General features: G+C 33.4%; 1 protein-coding gene and 1 long non-coding RNA gene across 2 annotated transcripts in view; one reads left to right on the top strand and one right to left on the bottom strand.

Moving 5' to 3' along the window:
* AcCoAS (acetyl coenzyme A synthase) overlaps nucleotides 1-15,852 on the top strand; it is a 46,304-nt gene extending 30,452 nt beyond the window's left edge. Inside the window, exons 2-9 of the mRNA XM_085943623.1 lie at nucleotides 1,385-1,580; nucleotides 2,785-3,015; nucleotides 5,305-5,420; nucleotides 6,597-6,789; nucleotides 9,658-9,791; nucleotides 10,915-11,104; nucleotides 11,802-11,991; nucleotides 15,167-15,852. Of these exons, the coding sequence (XP_085799749.1) occupies nucleotides 1,385-1,580; nucleotides 2,785-3,015; nucleotides 5,305-5,420; nucleotides 6,597-6,789; nucleotides 9,658-9,791; nucleotides 10,915-11,104; nucleotides 11,802-11,991; nucleotides 15,167-15,603 (1,687 nt within the window). The 3' untranslated portion in view covers nucleotides 15,604-15,852. The remainder of the gene's footprint in view (nucleotides 1-1,384; nucleotides 1,581-2,784; nucleotides 3,016-5,304; nucleotides 5,421-6,596; nucleotides 6,790-9,657; nucleotides 9,792-10,914; nucleotides 11,105-11,801; nucleotides 11,992-15,166) is intronic.
* LOC147079729 (uncharacterized) lies at nucleotides 12,973-13,561 on the bottom strand. Its single transcript, XR_015070224.1, has 3 exons — nucleotides 13,422-13,561; nucleotides 13,226-13,310; nucleotides 12,973-13,084 (listed from the first exon to the last, which is right to left on the bottom strand). It is a non-coding gene; the product is annotated as an uncharacterized LOC147079729 (long non-coding RNA).
* Nucleotides 15,853-22,580: the final 6,728 nt, after the last annotated feature.

The following is a 22,580-nucleotide window of genomic DNA, read 5'->3' as shown; positions in this document are numbered from 1 at the left end:
TCTCGTATTAAATTATACTTATGATTTTATAAATGCGTTTAAAAATTAATAAATGTAAAAAATCTTAACACCACTGCACAGTTATGTACCGAAATATGACTATATTCTAAAACATTAGAGCGAGAGGTTTAAAAGAATACTATTTTATGTAACAAAAATACTTTATGCAGTCATCAAATGTTTAAAATAACTATAAAGGATAACAAGGCTTCAAAATTATATAAATAGATTATCTACAACGTTTAAGGAGTGTCCAGGATCATGGTTTGAAAATACAATAAAAACTCAATTTTGACCTACGACGAGCACGTGGGCCGTTAACGTTTTTCTTGCCAGAACTGGCATTTTGTAATAGGCATCTATCTATCTATCTATCTTGCGAAAATTTCATCTAGCACAATCAATGACATATTGTCATATAATGTCATTGAGCACAATAATACAGCGTTTATCGACATTGCAAATGGCTTAAAACTTTTCGTTAAAAGCTAGGATATTATTATACCAGATTCGCTTGTAAATGAACACAATATTGTGTTTTGTACCTTATATCTTACCTATAAAATAAATCTTACGTATAATATTCTAGTGGTGACCAAAATTTATTTGTTCAGTGGTCATTAGTTGTACGATTTATTTATTGGTTGTGAAATAATTAAATCTTCATCAATCTTTGTTCTCGCAAAAACTATGTTAATAATTATGACTTATTTTTTGAAAATGTTGAATGTTGAATGTCGAGAAAATCTTGCATTTTTTTCTGGAATCTAACTTATTTTATTACTCTATCTTGCATATATTTGTGAATGATAATTGGCAACATTGGTCTAAAATAGGTTCACATGAACGTCAGTTATGTAGATTTACAATACGGCTATTGTTTTATAAGTTCTGGCGAATTGGTGAATATTTTTTTTTATTAATTAATTTTGTAACAAAAACATTTGTTTCAAAACCGTTTTTATTGTGTTATATACCAGCACCTATAAAATAAAATTGGGAAGGAAGATAGAAACGCAATTTGTTTTATTAATACAATTATTATAAGATAAGGATAAAAAACAGTTATTTTTTAACATAATTTGAAAATACCTCTAATATAATATTACCTAGGCACTACAACAAATCTTTTTTTTAAAGAAAATACGACACCCGACTGGACTTGAACCTGTAACCACTGGATTCGCACCAATGTGCTTTGACCAATTAAGCTACGGGAATCCTACTTAATTACGATTAATTTAAGTTAAAGTTACTAGTTAAATTCGTCGTAATTAAATATATCTGAGGTGTTTTCTAATTATATAAATTCAATATTATAGAATGAGTACATTCTCAAAGGAAATTGTTAAGTTATTTTTTACATTTTATTCTTCTGTTACAGGGAAGGAAACCACCCTGATGACTACAGTCGATTGACCTATAAGAAACTGTTAGAAGAAGTCTGTCGGTTTTCGAATGTTCTAAAGAGCCATGGGGTTGAAAAGGGTGACCGCGTTGCTATCTATATGCCAATGGTTCTTGAATTGGTGGTGGCAATGCTGGCCTGCTCCAGAATAGGAGCTGTCCATTCTATCGTTGTAAGTATTTGCATTCAGATAATGTGGTATTAAGTGCGACAAATAAATTAATATATTATAATACTTGCTGCGTTTGGCTAATTGTAATGTATTTATACCCTTGATTCATATTTTTTAACTGAGATATTTATGTATTTTAATCCAAAAGTTACTGTATAATATTATGTATCTGTATTGTATCATATTTGGCTCTGCAAGTTGATATGGATCTTGGTCGTATCACAAATAAGTGTCAAAACAGATTTTTTACAAGACATAGGTAATTAAATATTTGCTGAATATATTAGCTCCATGTTATTGATCCAAATATACATTGAAAAATAACGTGTAAATTTGACAGACGCCAAAGTCACAGCCTTCACCTGCGGAGGCTGGCATTGTGTCTCTAATCAATCTAATCTATCGCAGGCGCCTGTTTTTATCTATGATTCACATAATTGTTTGTTACGAACTGCCAATATTGGGATGCGTTTATTATAATGTTCTTTCTAAGATCTTGTGTATTGATTTTTTTTTTATTATTAGTTGAAAATTTATGTGAATTGATGGCCGTCTTTAAACAAAAATGTCTACACATAATATAGCAACTCTACGTCGTCCCTACTGTGACCTTTTTTGTATGCCTAATATTACTGAACGAGATTTTCTTACAATGTACATACAACCCTTATACTTCCAGATTTTTTTGTCCACATAATAATATGTAATATATTACATTAAAATATTCGAAATTAATTAGCAAGTAACAATTTTATTTTATCCTGATTTTTTGTCAATATTATTCAATCATATTTTGAATTATTCAGCTGGCTATTAATAGCAATATATTTATTGTATTGCTGTTTTTCCAAAAGAGGTAATTTTCATAACACCACCACTTCATAGTACTTACTATTCATCGGCTTATCATTAAAGTTATTCTACAATATTTTTTATTTTACCATATATAAATAAACACCATTTTTTCAAATCAATAAAATCGTTCACTCTGTCACACTATACTTTATTGAAAATTATTTACTTATGCACCATGCGATGAATTGAATGATTACTAAATACTTAATAAAATGTAATTACTTTCATTTGCAAATAGTTTTATTTTTTGGGTATTACTTTCATACATAATTGTCGTGTATTATTATATTATGAATGCTGTGTGTTGTGTGAAAGCGAAATCAAATTGCAAAATATTGGTGAATGTTAGTTTGCAGGATTTTCCTCTGATTCCTTGGCGGAAAGAATGTCTGACTGCAGCGCAAAGGTATTACTGACGGCCAACGGAGCGTGGAGAGGGGAGAAACTTCTCAAATTAAAATCAATCTGTGATGAAGCCATGGAAAAGGCGTTGGAAAAATACAACCACACTGTCAAAGTTTGTTTCGTGGTCGCACATCTCAACAGAGTGACAGAGTGTGCTAAAATAGAAACAGAAGAGGTTTGTAAAATAATTAAAGAAACATACTATGTATCCATTGATTTATATAATATTGATTGTAAATATTACACGAGTGATGCATAACCCTTTTCTGTGTACTAAAGGAACAGTGAGATAAATCTAAAATTACTACTTTTCAGAAATGAAAAAAAAAATGTTTTTAGACTCCTTAGTAACTTCGGTGTTTCTGTAGTCAGAAGCGTCAATTCATTATGGCTCATTTTTTTTAATTGGTCGCCCTTTTCCTTTCGCTCACAGTTTAATGAGTAAGGTCGACATTGAGTTCAAGTGTCGCGGATAATAATAATATACAGAGCGTTGGAGCGGACCCTTTTTTGAGTTGCTCCGCTGCAGCTCCGCTCCGGGACCTAATACTTGCTCCAGGGTCTTCTCCGCTCCGGGTAAAAGGGGTATTATTTATACAAAAGTTTAAAAAAAATAAAAAAAAATGGTTTTTAAATCGTCATTTCCATTAAGTATTAATTCTATTAAACAAAATTCCGACGGTAAATAGTCTTTCATTATTTGCATCTTCCGGCAGTGTTGCCGTATTTCAAATAATTCCAGTGTTGCAAAGTGTTAAATATAATATTTTCATTGGATTTTAGGGCAAAAATTTAATAATAAAAAAAACATCCGGAGCAGTGGAGCACTACAAATTTTCGGTGCTCCGGGTAAACCCCGTTTGCTCCACTGCGCCGTGCTCCTGCTCCGAACTCCGCTCCAACGCTCTGATAGTTTATTCTCTCCCGAGTCTAAACATATTACTTTAGATTATATAGATGTATACTATGGTCACTCCCCAAAATAAGGACTATTGAGATCATTGGTAATGCATGCTGGTAGCAAATGTCTTGAGATAGGTTTCAACATTTGCGGTTGTTCTCTTGTAATATCACCGAGGTGTTATCATTGTTCAAACGGTCTGCATTGTATTGTGAGTTAGGCAATAGGTGTGTACTGACTGAGCGATCAGCCTGATGAAACCCAAGATTAGGCTCATAAACGAGTATTCTATGACTTTTTCGCATAAGTATATTATTTCGTTTATTCGGTGGGTTCCAATAAACACTAATTTATACTATACTTGTATATAAATTTAGCATAAAAATAAACTACAAATATCCACTCCCATGAACGTATCTTAACAGATTTATTAGAGGTCGTCAACTAGCCACTAATGTTATAATATATCACCGCAGGAAAGTAACATGAATTATTAATAGCACAGTACTGATTACTTCACTTAAATAATGATGATTGTAACCCAATAAAAAAATTATTATACTTTCAATTATTTCATCTGAATGCATGTCGTCTTAGCTAATGACATAATTTGAGCTACAGTTATCCTGAATAACTCACAATCTGATAACCTTTTGTTGAATAAATGCCACAAAAATATTTAGCTAACCTTAAGAATTATCAAAACAAGTAAGATTCCATTGACATTCTGAAATTTATCAATATTATTTCAGTGGTAAAAAATCTGCCATATATTGGTAAAAGGCAAAATACTATTAATGGACAGTTTTACTAATTAAACAAACGACATCATTATGCGTAGGTAACTAACAACCTAGATAGTATTTACTCATGTTTTTGGCTAGATGTAGGTCTGTTGTGATTCTGAAGCAGCTAGAAACTAAAAGATAATATTAAAATATTATAACTATAAGTAGGTAACATTGTAACTATTTTATTTCTAAAATAATATGTACCTATTATATTTTGTAACTAGTTTTGATGTACAATATTAATAAACACCATACATTTTTTTTTGCATGAAAACCTGAACTGTAATCGTAACCTGTAATTGATTTACCTAGATAATTACATAAATTATTTACCTAAATTTAGATACTATTTTATAGAAGACCAATCATCTGCTCTAAAAATATTAATATAATTTAATTTACATGAAACTGATAATACACGTACCTAGATACTAATATATGAAAGTACATATTATTTAGGTATAATTTAGTTAGTTTGTGATACCTAAATAATAACATATTAAATTCTTTATTTCCTTTGTAGGTACATATATCTATCATTTACGCACTAAGAATAGGTATATGTTAGTAACGGAAAATTTCAATATAAATAATATATATATTTTGTGTTTTTGAAAAAAAATGTGCTACAGTATAATATTTAATTATTAAAATGAAAACAACTCGGTGAGAACAATCATATTTTTACATAACAACCTTAGAAACATACAGCACTCATAGTAGGTACATAGTCTTCCACATATATTATGAACTTTGAAATTGTATATTTTAGACTCCATGGGTGGATGGTAGAGATTTTTGGTGGCATGAAGAAATGGAAGATGCTGACACCGCATGCTACCCGGAGTGGATGGACGCAGAAGATCCACTGTTTATGCTCTACACTAGGTAGATACATATGTAATATATCTTAATAGATTACTGCTGTTCGGCTCTATATTATGACATCTACGTCATGGCGTTGTTTGCGATTTAAGTATTATGCCACGCGCTTTTTCAAACAGAGGCGACCGCAGTGACGTGTACGCAATCGTGTACGTCTCGATATAGAAGTCGAAGTCTATATAACATGGTCTTTATTAGCACCTTGGCGAATTCGCGGGCCATAAGAAATGAAAATATCTTCAGTAATTCAGGGAAACCGGAAGAATATTATGGTAAGTATGTCTAGAATATAATATGAATATCGGTACCAGCGGGTCTATTCTATACTTACCTATCGACCGCCAAAGTGATAAAGTGATAAATATTATGAAACTTAGGGTAGGTAACAATTACAATAAGTAGGTTGTAATTGTTGCAATAAGTGCTATATTTTAACAGCACCTCTCTTGCTGCTGTTATAGATACCTATACATATACCGGTATGCATTATTTATTGAATTTTATTGTCGAAGTAACAGAGTTTTTCAAAATGCGGTACGAAGATCGATTTCAATAGTTACCCAGATAATTTTATTTTTGAATTAAAATTTACATCTAGATTTACAATCATTAGTGATGTCCTTATGATAATTTACACAGGTAACCAAAGTCTAAGATAAATTTAATATTCTACGTCTGTAATTCTGCAAATTTGTGAAACACTATACTCAATCTTGAGGTAAAGAAGTACGCTCCCTCCAAAATTCAATAAATAAGACATACCTACCTCATTATATAATATGTACATATAGGTACTACCTACCTTCTTCCGGTGTTTCCAAATTATCTAGTATTTCCATTTTTCATAGTCAGTGGATATTATGTTCACCAGTCCCACTACTTCTGATAATTCCTTCATCTACGCTATCGATATTGTATGACTGTAAGGTACTGGGTATGACTTAGATTCAAACATTTAGTTACCTATATGAATGCATGATCCATGGTACAGCTTACAAATCAAACCGTTTGGTATGCCTTTCGTGAAATTCATTAATTGTATAAAAAATAAACAAACCTAATTTTTAAGCTGACTTATCAGTAAAGTGCCAAAATAAAATCCTGTCAACACTCATTTGTTATTAACGATCATTTATTAATTGAGTTACTTACAATTATTTGTCTTCTGCATCCTTTCAGTGGATCGACGGGAAAGCCGAAAGGTGTTCTTCACAGTACTGGAGGATATTTACTATACGCAGCCACTACCTTCAAATATGTTTTTGACTATCATCCGGGAGATACTTACTGGTGCACGGCAGACATTGGTTGGATAACTGGTCACACGTACGTTGTCTATGGACCATTGGCCAACTGTGCTACATCTGTGCTGGTATGTTTTTTTCCCTACCTTTTCTTTTAACTGAGACCTTGTGAGGTCTGAGAAGCAGACCTCGGTTGCCTGACTATTATTTCTAGGGTTGGGTCTTGTGAGTACATTAATGCCCTTTCCCGCATGTAATCTGGCTAAATATTGAGCTGTTGAATTTACATTTACCTTCGCTTTTCAAACAAGTCTTTCGAGGGAAAACAGTTAAGAAAAACCCTCTTCCGAATATTGTCCTTATGGGTCCAACAAACAAAAAGTTCATCCTTTAACGGGATGTTCGGCTTGAGATTATGATCTTGTGTGGATCATTTTATAACATCAAAGATGTTCGCCCAGTCCCTAGGGGGTATACCCCGTTTTCTGTTTTCTACAAGTTTAGCTCTCACTTGGGCTTTGAGCCCGAATCTCATTCTGATGTATATTCTAAAGCTACCTAGTTTAACTCTTAGGGCTTCCAAACATTCTTTTACCTCTACCGCTAGACCCTGAAAGGGATCCGGCGGGGTCAGAGTACTGCCGGCCGCATCCGCTGTGGAAGAGGTAACTGTAATTGAGTGAGGAGGGGGTGGATCATCAGGATTCGAAGAGTCAGGGGGCATCATCTTATGACGGAGCCTAACTTCCTTGCGCTTGTGCTTAAAATTTTGAATTTTGTTGGTATATTGTGTAGGTTTCTTATGAGGCCCTTCTGTCAATCTATTCAAGAAGGTCTCTCTGTATTTAGTTATGATTTCGGCAATGTCGATTCCATCGTGTTTTGCATTGATGTGTTTGATGCTATGGTGAGGCTTGAGTTCGTAGACGATTCGAAGGCATCTGTTCTCTATTGTTTGCAGCATCTTTAAATTGGATTTGGTGATGTCAGTAGTCCAAATTGGGGATGCATACAGCATGGTTGGTTTAATAACTATGCTATATAGTGCCTTTTTGTTTTCTTCTGAGAGACAACTTCTACGGTTGAAGATGGGTCTAAGAACCCCCATCGCCATAAAGGCTTTTCGCCTGGCTTCTAATAGATGATGTGTCCAGTCCAATCTATGGTGAAGGTATACCCCGAGGTATTTCACAGTGTTACTGAATGAACAGGGGATATCACAAACAGTGATTTTTCCTTTATAGGATTTTTGGCTCCGCGAGAAGAGAATCGCCTCCGTCTTCAGCGACTGAAATAATCAGTTAGCTGTCGAGTGCTCTTTTCTAAGTTCCTAATCGCCGTGTCAGTCTGGCGGCTGGTGGAAAGGATGGCTGTGTCATCTGCGTATAGCGCCAGTATACAGTTGGCGGGGTTTGGCATATCACTTATGAAACGATTGAAGAGCCTGGGCCCCATCAAACTGCCCTGTGGTACTCCTGCATCGATAGTGCGGTGAGAAGAATTCTCCCGCTTGACCACTGCAAAAAGCGCTCGACCGCTCAGGTAGTTTTGGATGATTTTTGTGATGTACACGGGCATGTTCGTGGTAAAAAGTTTGTGGATTAGACCGTCATGCCAGACCATATAAAATGCCTTTTCGAGGTCCAACAGAACCATACCAGTGGTCTTGCGCTGCCTCATATCGGCCATCACAATCCCGGTAATTCTGGAGAGTTGTAGGGTCGTTGATAGACCCTTCCTGAAACCATATTGGGTATCCGGGAGGACTTGATTGTGGGATGGGAGAAAGCGTCGTAGGATCACTTTCTCGAAAAGTTTGCTTATGCCATCTAGTAGACTTATAGGTCTGTAGTTTACAACCAAAGAGTAGTCCTTCTTGGGTTTTGCTATAGCGACAACGTGAGCCGTTTTCCAGGTCTTTGGAAAGTATCCGCGCAGCAGACATGCATTGAAGATCTTAGCAATATGTATCCACACCTTCTCGGGAAGTCGTTTCAACATGTAATTTGTGATATTGTCTCGTCCGGGTGCCTTTCTGGCGATCAAGGTATTGATAGATCTAGAGATCTCGCGCGGTTCAACAATTTTAACATCATCGGGATCGATGTCTTCTTTCGCAAGTGCAAGAATTGAGTTGTTCACCAAGGCTTTAGTAGCTGAATCGGTGTCCGACTGGATTTTAGTATTATTGACGAACGCATCGGCAAGTGCGTCTGCTTTTTCGAGATCTGAGTATACGAAATTTCTACTAGTCGCGTTCTGCCTGAGGGGCTTTATGACAGACGGGCCCGTTTTAATCGCCCTGGATAGTGCCCAGAGCGAGTTCGCTGGTATGTTTTATTACACAACCCTTTATATCCCTGGGGCTAGAGATGATTTTCTGTGACACTGATGACGCAATCGATTCGTCAGAGGATTTACAAACTAATGTTACATTAAAGGAGTTCATAACATAACCATTCAAACAGATACGTAGGTACCGGTACACCAATAAACCAATAATCTTATTATGACGCATCATCACTGTCATCGTCAATCAAAATAATAGTACTGTTCGGTTATCAGGAATACAGCGGCAAACACATTTTTAAAATAGCCGATAAACTGGATTATTTGTTAGGTTAACCTAACCAAACCTAACCTAACCTAAACTAACAAATAATCTAGTATATAGGGTATTTTCAAAATGTGTTTTCCGCTGTATTCCTCATAACCGAACAGTACCAAAATAATAATTATTTTTAGTTAATTGAAGGAAAGAAAAGAAATACATTGATATTTTTACTAGGTACCTATGTAAACGGGTTTGTACGGGTCTGCACTTTAATATGCCATTGCCTGTCCTCCACTGCTCGGGGCCCCTACCGAGTGGAAAGCCTTGGACTTGCCCCTTTAGCCATATGATAAATCCACTTCTGTCTACCAGAGAAATCTTTAATTTATTTAAATTAAATAAATTAAATAAATAAAATTAAAACTATATTTATCTTTCGCAGTTTGAAGGGACACCTTTCTACCCCGATAATGATCGATTTTGGAGAGTAGTGGACAAGTATAAAGTTAACCAATTTTATACAGCACCCACGGCAATAAGGTCACTGATGAAATTCGGAGATGAATACGTCAAAAAGTATGTATATCACTAAACATTTTTTAAAATAAATGTTATAAGTTGTTAGTTATTTACTAGGATTTACGTAAATGTTTTTTAATGTCGCATACAACAGTCTATTTCCAAAGCCTTGCTAAAATAATGTTTTTAAAATCAATATCATTCAAATGCTAAGTTTTTTTTAAACAACTCATAAATAGCGTAGCGTTTTAAAATCAAAAACTTTTCCTTCTTTGCCTCACCAACCTAAACTTTTCTAGCCAGCACGTTAACCACACGGCTCGTCTTACGTGAGCAACGTCGGCAAAGCGATCAGCGGCGCGCGCAACTTAAACGTATAACCGTACAAACAAAAAAAGAGTGTTTACGAACATTTTCACACACGGTTATATGTTTGAGTTACGCGTGCCGCTCAACGCTCAACGCTTCGCGCGACTTCGCCCACGTAAAACGCCCCGTTAGTGCAAAAACGTAGTAGTCTACGTTTGAGTTTCGTAAGACGCCGCCGCGCCGTTGCCCGCCTGTCACTGTGACCAAGCGCTTATTGGCGCGAATTGTCTATCAACATTGTCATCAATAATACACCAGGACGTAGAAAGCACGTTTTCGACAATCATTGGAGAGTTCCCATTTCCTCATACTATTTTAGTTCTTATTACTATTATATTATTACCTATGCGGTTTATTGCTCTTCAAACTGTAAAGTCTTGTATGTAACTTTTTATAATGTACGATGTGATAGAGGTTGCAAACCCGATGAAATGGCAATGGGCCGGGATATATTATTCGGCGAGTGGATAACCGCTGGACAAATAGGGACCCTAAACGATCACAGGGGCGTCATCAAACACGCTCATAAAGTCCGGCGAATATATCGGTAAATCATTCTCTACAGTGGCATCATGAGCTCGTTTGCTAGTATCGAAACAGGCGATGTAGCAAACAATGCCAATACACCTGCGAATCGTCACTGTAGAATGAATGACCTCTACGTGGCATCGAAGAATTAGGGACTGGGAAGAGTGGATAGAGCTAGGGAAGTCTTTATCCAGTAGTGATGATTCTGTTTTGGAGAGGTGCCGTCATAAATTTGTATTTTAAATTCTCTAATAATTGGTATGGTTATTAATTGTGGTTTCAGACATGATCTGACATCGCTGAGAGTTCTAGGAAGCGTAGGGGAGCCGATCAATCCTGAGGCGTGGCAATGGTATCGACAACTAGTAGGCAACGGGCGATGCTCCATTGTTGATACATTCTGGCAAACAGAAACTGGAGGGCACGTTCTTACTCCATTACCAGGATGTTCTCCCATGAAGCCTGGTGCTGCGGTAATGCAAATTAATCACTAAAATGCTTTTCCATTTTTAAATTTAGTCGAATAATTGTTTATTTTAGATTTTTTAGATTATGTAGGTGCATACTAGGGACCTACATGATCGTATATCGTGGGTATTCTGCGAATAAGCATCAAGTCAAAAATACTAGATTTGAGATAATCGAGTTTGAAAGTTTGGACAGTCTTAACTTGTTTCATATATATAAAAGGCAAATTCCTTTCTGCGATATTGCTTTGAGTATGACTTAGTGCAGTTTCGCACGCAGAATTTTGTGAATATAGCCTGAGAATGAGAGAAGCCAATGCATTAAGTCCCTTTAGTGAATTTTCTCTGAATAGATGTATGTCTTTTTGACTTGTAACATAAATTATCTTCGCCAGTTTTATAGATATGACTGTGTGTGTTTTTGTAGACTATAGAGCGTACTCTTAATAAGATTACCTCATCATTAAATCAGAACAGCAAAATTTTGATGTAGTGCTTTTTCGCAGAATACCCACAATATGTCATAATCTTATAATTTAATCGCCATAATTTGTTAATCATTATTCATGTGAGTAATAATCGTATAATTGATTTTAAAATCCTTTTTTTATTCGTGAAGTATTTAAAAAAAATATTGATTGAAAGGCATGTGCCTACATCAATAATAGTAATAATTTTGATGTAACTATACGTATTTTTTCAGTCTTTCCCATTTTTTGGCGTCGAACCAGTATTGTTGGATGATAATGGCAGCATCATAGAAGGGCCAGGAGAAGGTTATTTGGTCTTCCCTCGACCTTGGCCTGGAATAATGCGTACCCTGTACAATAACCATGAACGTTTCGAAAGTACATACTTCTCTAAGTTTCCTGGATACTACTGCACTGGAGATGGTATAAAATATTTTATTACATTTAGAGATAGTATGTATTAGTATCTCTATTGCATGACTATCTAACAGTAAATAATCGATAAAGTGCCAGTACTACAAGTAAATGTGGGTCCTGGTCACCTCCAACAAACTTCTGTACTCCCCTCCAGGCCCGGATTTACCATCAGGTTAATAGGGCTATAGCCCATAGCCCCCAAATCGTTAGGGACCCCGGAACCAGAAAAATCAGTTGAAATAATGCTGTTATTATATCCAAAAGTCGTCACCCTAGAACAACAAGGTATCATCTGGCATTTATACCAAACTGAGATATCGAGCTCCAAAGTTTTGAATATGAATAAAATCTTAACTATATGCAATGAAAATTGGCAGATATTATCAATACTATTATTATTGCATTATGTTTGTATTTTCAAAGCATTGTATACTAAATATATCTGATATTATCTAATCCAGACATTAAAATTTTGTGATGGAACTTAATTGCTCTGAAAATCGAAAAAAATCAGAGCAACAAAGTTCTATCTGATTATTAAACCTTTATGTTGTGAAAATATTTTGCTACAGGGCTTAATTATTGTGTTTAAAATAGAATAAAAATACCTTTTTCGATTAATTCTTTATTAGAACAACATTAAATTAAACATAGTTTATGAAAAATGACAGGACGTGGTATAAAAAAATGTTTCATAATACTGAGATTTAGAACAATATTAATAGTTTATAAAATGACATGAAAGTATCTTCACTTTCAAGGTTTTTGTTGTTAGAATCCATATGATCCATGATGAACGCTCCAGTGTACTCACATAACTTCACAGCTATGAAAAAAAAATTTTTTATGATAATAGACTGGCATAAAAAAAATAGTTTCACAAAACTATTATTACGAAACCTCTCAAATTACTCAATTTTTAAATGAAACTTAATAAAGATATCATTGTATTGTCACTGCAGTGATTCATACAGTAATAATTAAATCGTTTATGAAAAGAGCTATTGCAACTATTATTATTTAGTCAATATCATCGCCAACATCTATGTTTTCTTCGCAAACAACATACTCTGCAACTTCTCCAAGTACTTCCACCTACCTGAATAATAAAAAGGAGAATATATATGAAATTATGACATATTCTAGAAACAATTTATTCAGATGTAATGTCAAATTTACAAAATATGAAAGAACAGCAAATAAATTAAGTAAGTACTCATTTGAAAAGAAACATAAGTACCCAAAATCCTCATCAATTGTAATATCATCAGACAGTACCTATAACTTGAAGATCGTTTATATTATCCAATAAATTGAGATTGTTGCTGAAAATAAAATAAATAGATAATAGAATTACTTATATTAAATTTGAAACAAAATAGAATAATTAATTGCAATACATGAATAACAAAAATAATACATAACCTCAAACTTACCTTGTATTTAAAGCAACGATATTGTAGGTTGGTGAGGTATATTCGTAGTATTATCATCCTCTTAAATGTCCACAATACCCCTTTCACTTAAATTATTGCTCATCTTTATGTTATTTTTATTAAATTGTTGAAAAACGAAGCGCGAATATTTGAGAGAAACGTACTAGTTTGACAGCTGAACGGAAATGAAACCATATTGCTCCAAAATTATTTTTTTTATAGCAAATGGTCCATAGTTGTTTTCAAATTTTAAATCGAACCATATTGTTCCAAAACAAATTACCAGTGCATCTGATATAGAACTTAAATGCCCTGCTATATCATAAACCATAAAGATTTTTAAAAATCTTGTAACACAGTTTTAAAGAGAAAATTATTATAAGAATTTTGGTACCAAAAAGTCAAAATTGACCAAAATGCCAGATGATACCTTATTGTTCTAGGGTGACGAAGTCTCGTGTTGCATTTCAGTTGTTTGGTTTTTGTAACTTGAACATGCATAATAAAAATTATGATTAAGCAAATATATTTATAATAGTTTTTAATAAATAAATAATATATGAAATAAATAAATACTTTTTTAAATTATGTTTTATTAAGATGGGTTTTCGGGGGGCCAAGAAGTTTTAGCCCAGGCCCTTTTCAAGTGTACCTAAGTGTGGCATTGCTCCCTCTGTCTGCCGTAAGCTCCATCCACCACATTAGCCTTGGACATGTTGTGTGTCTTTCTACAGAGCCCAAGAACCACAGTTTAGGTATTCCGACCCTCAACAGGTGGTTGGATGTCCTCCGTCCTTAAGACATGACCTGGTCAAGGGAATTGTCCCACTTTCAAATGTGAAATGAGAGGCTAGTGATATAATTGTACTACATCGCATATACTTTACCGTCATACATTCCGCACCGATCTTCAATCAGCGTACAATCTTCATCTCATACATCCTCGGGGACTCTTCCCAATATCTTCCTTTCAAAGATATACAGCAATCCCTATAATCATAACTACGAAATAAATTCATACAGATGGTTCTAAAATATAATATTCTACCTATATAATTATCTATTCGTTCAAAATTCAGCTTCTGACAGTTTTTTGCATTAAACATTAATTTATTTATTATATTAATTGCATTAAACAATAAATTTTCCAAATAGTCGATTTAATGCTTAATCGAAGAATATTAAGCTTATTCGAAATTATGCAATAATCATAATATCCTAGCCAGCGTTTGAAATGGAAAATTTTATGAATCAGAGCGCTTGATAATTCGCCAAAAATATTAACATTTGTTATCTAATTGTATGTGTATTTTATAAAAATAAGTGTGTTAGATTTTTTTTATATAACTTATGATATAACCTAGATGGTCAAATTATTTTTGCCACGAGACGGAGCGATAATTTTGCCGATTTCATGAACTGGAACGAAGCTTCGGTGCACTACGGTCCATTTTGGGCCCTGATCCTAGCCCAATTTCACTGCATGTATTTAATGGTTATACCAAGATACAATCGAACTGACAAGAAGTGGGGCATCTGTAAAAATATAGTAGTAGTAATTATTGTGTTAATCATTCTAAGTGGGAGAATAATTATATAAGTTTTGTTTCACTTTCTTTGCATAGTTAATGTTAATACGATTATATTGGAAAAAGACAGATTTATATAAGTATATCCGTCTTATGTAAATATCCTTACTGAAGTAACCTAAATAAGTGTCTAAATGTCTAATATGTTCTTTTTAGGTGCATCTCGTGACTCTGATGGTTTTCTATGGGTGACTGGTCGAGTCGATGACATGCTGAATGTCTCGGGCCATCTTATGTCCACCGCTGAAGTAGAAGGCGTCCTCACTGAACATCCCGACGTGGCTGAAGCCGCTGTTGTTTCAAAACCGCATCCTATCAAAGGAGAATGTTTGTACTGCTTCATAACCCCTAACGAAAAATCAGTTTTCAACAAGAAGCTGACCGATGAATTGAAAAAGAAAGTCAGGGAAAGAATTGGACCGTTCGCCATGCCGGACATAATTCAGCACGCCCCCGGACTTCCCAAAACGAGGTCCGGTAAAATAATGCGTAGGATCCTGAGAAAAGTGGCTTTGGGAGACGAAGATGTAGGTGATATATCGACACTAGCTGATGAGAGTATTGTCCAACAATTGTTTGCCAACCGACCTTAAACTGATATTAAGCGACATATTTATAGCAACGAGTCCGGTATATTAAAAAAACGAAAAACTGAGTAATCGCAGTTAATTTAATTTATATAAATAAATGTTATAAGAATAATGGACAGCTCACAAGGGTGTGAAACAGAGTTCTTTGCTTTTCAAAACATAGATGCCTCTGCACCGAAAAGATACATATTTTCTCTTTTATGTTTAGACTTTGAAATACTTAATTGGATTATTATTATAATTATTATAACATAAATAACTTATTTATTTACACTCACCCTTGTGCATCTCATTATTTTACACTGTTCATCTATTCACAAGTTGTTGAAAGTTCTATAGAATGCAAATTGTTAGTTAAAAAAACAGGGTTCCCGATGTGTTTTCTTTATTAATCTTGCAACTTTATCTTAATTACACTGAAAGGTAATATTTGGCCACATTTCAGTAGGTACCTACTTACAATTATTATTTCACATTCCGTTTATTTCTTTACATTACCTTTGTACTTACCAAAATAAGCATACTTAACTAAATTATCGGCATATAAAGTTCTACAGTTTTTGATTAGCAGACAGTTAATAGGTAATTTATTATAATACAAAAATGCTTACATAATAATATGATACCATATCTATGCCACTGATATTTTGTACATGTACCTACCAACTAATAGAAAATAATATGCATTGTCTGTAATGACATTCCTCCAATGCAACATTTTATTATCTTTATTGATATTAGCAAATTGACACAATGTGATTAATATAATATATGTTATATTTAAGCCGAATTATCATTTTTTCAAAGGTACATAGCTATCTAGTTGTTACTCATACATTACCATGACATCAGTGGTGTATCTAGAAATATAGGCCCCTAAGAAAAAAAACAATGTTTTGAACACCTCAGAAACATAAGTAGATACCTACATATTAGATATAAATATTTTTGGCGAGTGGGACTCAATTCCACAGCCATCGAATTTTAGTCAATATGCTTAACCAAATAAGCCACCATTACATCATAACCAATCATGCTTCAATTAACTTAATATCTATGTGAAATATGATAACTCTGAGGGCTTGCGCAGACAGGGAGCGGTCAGGCGGTCTGCGTTCGGAGTTCAGCGTTCTTTGTACTGTATGGGCACACAGCCGGCGGTCAGACCGCGCCGGTCAATTGGAACGCTAGCGTTCTAGAGTTCTAGTCCCGCAATTACAAAGAACTCCGAACCTCTCAACCGTTGCAATGTCTGGATCAGAAAAATGAATCGATAGAGAGAAGATTGATATTTGATTTAAGTGACGCATATTATATAAATCGTTTTTAATACTAACATATTGTTTTTAAATCAACACTTGATTGATTTACGTGGTTGATAATTTGGCGAGATTAATAGTTTTCATAGTTCAATAATAGAATAAATTTGACATGTGAGGTTATGGCTAAAATTAAAAGGTTAGAATCGAAATGTCAAATATTATAGATAGAGGTAGGTACACAAACAAATAAGTTTATATGTCACTTCGTTTAAAATCATCAATATTAAGTTTTTAAATATCCGGTTTGATAAAATGCATTGATTACAGCAGTAATTTTAGTACCTAGATTATATTTAGTTTACAAGTCAATGTCAAATGTAATCAAATTATATAATTCATCGAAGCTTTGTATTGACATGCGAAAGTAAATAAAAATTTGAATGGAATTTGAGCAGTCAAACAACATAGAGCGAAACCACACGGGGGAGTGAGTACGCAACAGCGGTGCTTTTTCACTTCCACTCGCAGTCGGAATATAGCGGTCTCGCATTATGCAGCGCCTGTGTCACTACAACGTTTGTATACAAATGGAACGCATATTGTTGACCGCCACCTGTCTGCTGTCCCTGAACGCTAGCGGTCAACGGTCGGTTGAACGCATAACTCCGACCGCTCTCTGTCTGCTCAAGCCCTGAGGTGTTAGCATATTTTGTTAATATTGGTGACCATCTGTTGTGATTTTGAATCATGGTATTAACAATGGATACTTACCTTAATCCGTAGATAGCGTCAGGATCTAGCCTATTTTTAGTTTTAACATTATATGTTTTAACTTATTATGTACTTTCACTTATAAAATTTTTGAATATATCATTCTCAAACCTTTTGAGATTTGGGAACCCTTGAGGGGTTTGGCCTCAATGTTTCGCATACTCTTGCGTTTAGGTAGCTACGCCGCTCCATTACATATATTTCTGTGTGGGAACCTTGTTTACACTGCACGTACATATATATATTATGTTTCTTTTATGACATTTTCTATAAATGTTTGTTACTGTGTATTAAAAGTCCACTAAATATGACTTTAAAATAAACAGTTAGAAGATAATCTAGTGATAATAATGTTGTTTCAACTAAATATTTAACATGTAAATGCTGTATTTAAAAAATAATGTTCCCAAAGAAGCTTTTCTGAAGTTTACTTATTTCAGAAACTCTTTAAAATTTAAACTGCTACATCCACCGGAAGCAGTGTCACGTAATCTTAAAAATATATTTTTTTCAATACATTCAATATCGATTGCAACATTATAACATGCTTGGAATCTTTTGCATATAGTCTACAGAGCAAGGATACAGACGTAGCTTTGACTTACTAATGTCACAGTATAAGGCAAACACAAGACTGCACCATTCTCCTTGGTTCAGCGCCATGTCTTACGCCTCTTGTCATTTTAGTAGGATTGAGGATGAGGAAGGGTCAATCATGGCGGAAGAATCCACATGTCTATGACTAGTAGCATAAAATTCTACTATGCATAAATAATATGTACAATAATATATGCGAACAGCGCCCGAAAGACTCATGTGGATGAGTGGGTTATTCTCAATTAGTTATACTACCCCGTTTTATCTACCCCATACATTCTGCCTTAATCAAAGATTATTCAGATGTATTCAGAATAAAAGTGAGATTTTGGAACATTTCTTGCCACTGTGAATTCAGACATTCCATTAATAAATTTTAACAATCAATTAGGTAGGTACCTACATGATATTTTTTTATAATTCATGCCCGAAAATATTATCTCCTTTGCACTCATTAAATTATAATTTTACTAATTGATATTATTTCATTCCTATAAGTACGTAATAAATATTGAACATATATTATAATATAATACTATAGTGATAAGGTTGATTAATGCACATAGATAAAGTTACTATTTATTGATTATGTAATTGTAACACAATATATTATGCCTATTATCAAAATATATTTATGTATCATAGAAGTATACAATTGCACATTAGGTATACTATTTTTGGAAAGAAATGTGGTAGTTTGCAAAAGCATAGGTACATAAATACTTCCTAAAAGTATGTGAATGTTAAACAAACATGTCAAACATGAGGGCAAAACGTAGAATGAGAGACAAATTTAATGAATTTCTCAACCCCGTTATAGTAAATAAATCTGAGATGAATTCAATTTCATACAAAATTTCATTGCAAAAATGTAGGAGACTAGGCCAAAGAGTAGAGTAAAGAGTAGAGCCATTTCACAATGAATTTATTTATAACTAAATAATACACGTATGTAACTACTATTACAAAACTGTAATGTTATACATGCACTGAAAAAAAATCATCTATAAAAAACTGTAATAAATCTAAATCAGTGATTTCCAAGGAGATTCCATGAGAATTTTCAAAAACTCACACCATTGAGAAAACAATAAAACATATTTTCAAAGTTTAGCTTAATTTGATATTCGCGTGATGGTATTTGCTGAACAGATTTACGAAAATATATAATATAATATGTTAACACAAAATGAATACAAATAATATTTGTATGTTTGCAACCAGTAAACCAAATGTAACGTGAATTCTTTTATCATTATGATCGGACTTAATCATGGTTTCCGCGATTTTCAAAATATTTAAAGGGTTCATTCGACCAAATACGGTCGGAAATCACTACCACCCATATTCACCTGAATATAATTTTCCAACGGTGGTTTTTCGGATTAATTTCATGAAATATTTCGCTGACACAGTGGAAATCGGTTGTTAGCAATTTATTTCAAAATGGCTTATTTTTTTGGTTAGTCTATGCAGGTCTTCAACGTGAAAAGTTCATTTTCAAGGGTATGTGAAAGAGTAATTCATTTATAATAGTATATATTATTATGAAAGATTTCATCTGTGATTGTAAAAAATATTTATTTTACAGCTAGAAAATATTGGCTTTTTTTAATTTAGGTAAGTGAAAACGAAATTTTTATATTATAAATCGTTTTCAATAATAATAAAAATATAACAGTATTTTCATATCACATATACTAATAGATTATTTACAGCCGCTTGATTACTGTTCAAACTTTGTTTTCAAATACCAACCAAGATTTCTATGTAAATGACTCTTCAGGATTTTATATTACATACTTAACTTAATAATTGAAAAATTGTTATGTAGTTTACTATATCGTCATTTAGTTTCAGTACATGCGAATGGCTAATAACTATTCCTTCTAAAAAAAGGTCTGTCAATATAACCTCCAGTCTGTGGAACCCCATATGCTCTGATTAGGAGCGAACAGGGTCATTTAATTTTTTACTTAGTTTATCACTGCACTTGATGAGTTTTATCTCAGATACGATGCTGTGTATATGAATGAACAAATCTTCCGAAAACCGCCTTCGCTTTTCCGTCTGGTCGATGCATCCGGAACACCTATTAAGACCATAAACCAGGTGTCCAAAATTCTCTTCATCGTCCTCTATAATCTATGACTTCATATTACGAAGTCAATGCCATTTGGTTGATGCAAAGCTGTTACGAACACTGTGAAGTTTGTGTGACCTGATGTCCGCTGCTAACGCTGACTCACTCGACAATTCTATTGGGAATGTTCAAAAGACACTTGTCAAGTTGGATAATAATTTGTCTAATACTGAACATCAAAACCAACATGAACGTTATATGCAATTACAACTATCCTGATCTAAATTGATGGATAGGACATCGAGAGTGTCATCAACTTACACCTGGCAGTTTTCAACTCAATATGGAATGTCTGGTACTTATAATCTAAAAAAAAGACATACTTCAATGCCAATTATCAGTTTTACAAGACAGTGTCTCAAGCTTGATCTCTAATTGGATAAAAACATGGAATTATTTGTCAGTTTCCTCTCGTGACAATTGTTAAATATAATTCTTTTGTACTGCATTCTGTTCAATATATGTACTTAATATTTATTTAGACCTTTAATTTATTTTTAGGCAATTAGAAACATAATGATTTTTTTAATATTTATTTCTATTGATTACTTGTTACCATGCCAACACATTAAACAACTTATCAATAGATTGCACAAAATTATTAAATAAATGTATATATATTATTATTTTTGTAATATAATAATATTGTTGATTAGTTTGCTATAAACTTTTACTGTATTGTTTATTATCATTTAAATAACACTTCACATGGAGATTTTTAGTTTACTGTGAATGAATAACTTATCGAATAAACATACATAGGTCAGTCATTATCTGTTTAAACTTTGAACATGTCAGGAATAATGAATAAATGATTACAACCGCTTACTGCTTATACAATGTATTCCATAATATTCATTAATAAATCATAATATATTTATGTATGTAACCTTTAGGAATAAGGAGTGCATAATAAATGAGTAATAACCAATATTGCTTTTAAATAAACTAAATTAATCGTCTATAAAAATATTGTTTGAAAAAAGATTATTTAACTACACATTATGTGAAGATTGCCATATTAATAAAAAATATAGTACTTAAATAGTTAAGGGCACAAAAATGCATGTTTCAATGCATCAACGATACATATCATTGTTAGTGAAAGAAATATTTTCTGAATGTGTTGCTATTTAAATATTATAAGAATATATATATTATGTGATTGTTGAAAATAACAGCATTTTCAAATTTCTTCCAATTATCCACCTCTTTTCCTTCCTAGTAGCTGGTGTGTGTAAATAAACGAGACCATAACATAATCACAAATCTTTCATAATTCCATCAATGCATAGGAGATCATAAAACCAAAATCTGTTTTAAATCATGAAGTTCAGAAGTCTGGAGGATACAGAGGATCTTGATTATCCGCACTAATTTATGATGAAGATAGTTCGGATAATTGAAAACTAATACAAAAATCTTTTTTTCATTTCACTAATTTTCATTACTTATATATTTTATTAATCCTTTCTATGCCGCAATTAGTTAATTGATCGTAATTAACGTAAGAATTGGTGTAATTACGCCGCGTAAAGACGCTTTCGACATTTAACTGGTATTATATTATGAAAATGATGATCATAGAGAAATCCGAATAATCGAGGTTCTACTGTACTTTGAAATTATTCTGAAAAAATGGCAATGACCATTTTACACTGATTATTTTATCTATTATATCCAGGGCTTTTTTTTGGAAAATAATACTATAAGAAAATAATATAATAACACTTATTGCCAAACTTCTTACCTACTAAAGAAAAGTATGTTCAAATATCATTTAAAGTAACTTTTCCTATGCCACGAAGCGCACGAAAAATTAAACAAACATTTATACACATAAACAACTAAAGTTGTAAAAAATAAAATTGTAAAAACATCATATTTGAATAAAATTATATAGTGATTTCCATGGCCCCCACATCCTGGAACGATCCCCCAGTCCAGGATCTTTGGCGGGGCCCCTACCTATCACTAAGGTTAAAGGCAGTGTGACGCTATAGTAGCGTTTTTCAAATGGTGTTTGAGGTAAAATTAAAGGTATTCAGTGTATTAACAATCATTAACCAAAAGATGCAATTACACAACCACATATTTCAAAATGTTAATATGTCTGAAGGAAATTAGCGCCGCAGGCGATTTTTTTTACGATTAGAGCAAATTTGTGATGTGCGTTTATCTCACTTATCTGGTCGATCCCCCAGGCT

Source organism: Rhyacophila brunnea, unplaced genomic scaffold (genome assembly GCF_057557595.1).
Source record: "Rhyacophila brunnea isolate RB1 unplaced genomic scaffold, BYU_Rbru_1.0 scaffold_1, whole genome shotgun sequence".
NCBI lineage: Eukaryota > Metazoa > Arthropoda > Insecta > Trichoptera > Rhyacophilidae > Rhyacophila > Rhyacophila brunnea.
This window is presented reverse-complemented; position numbering and strand designations above follow the sequence as displayed.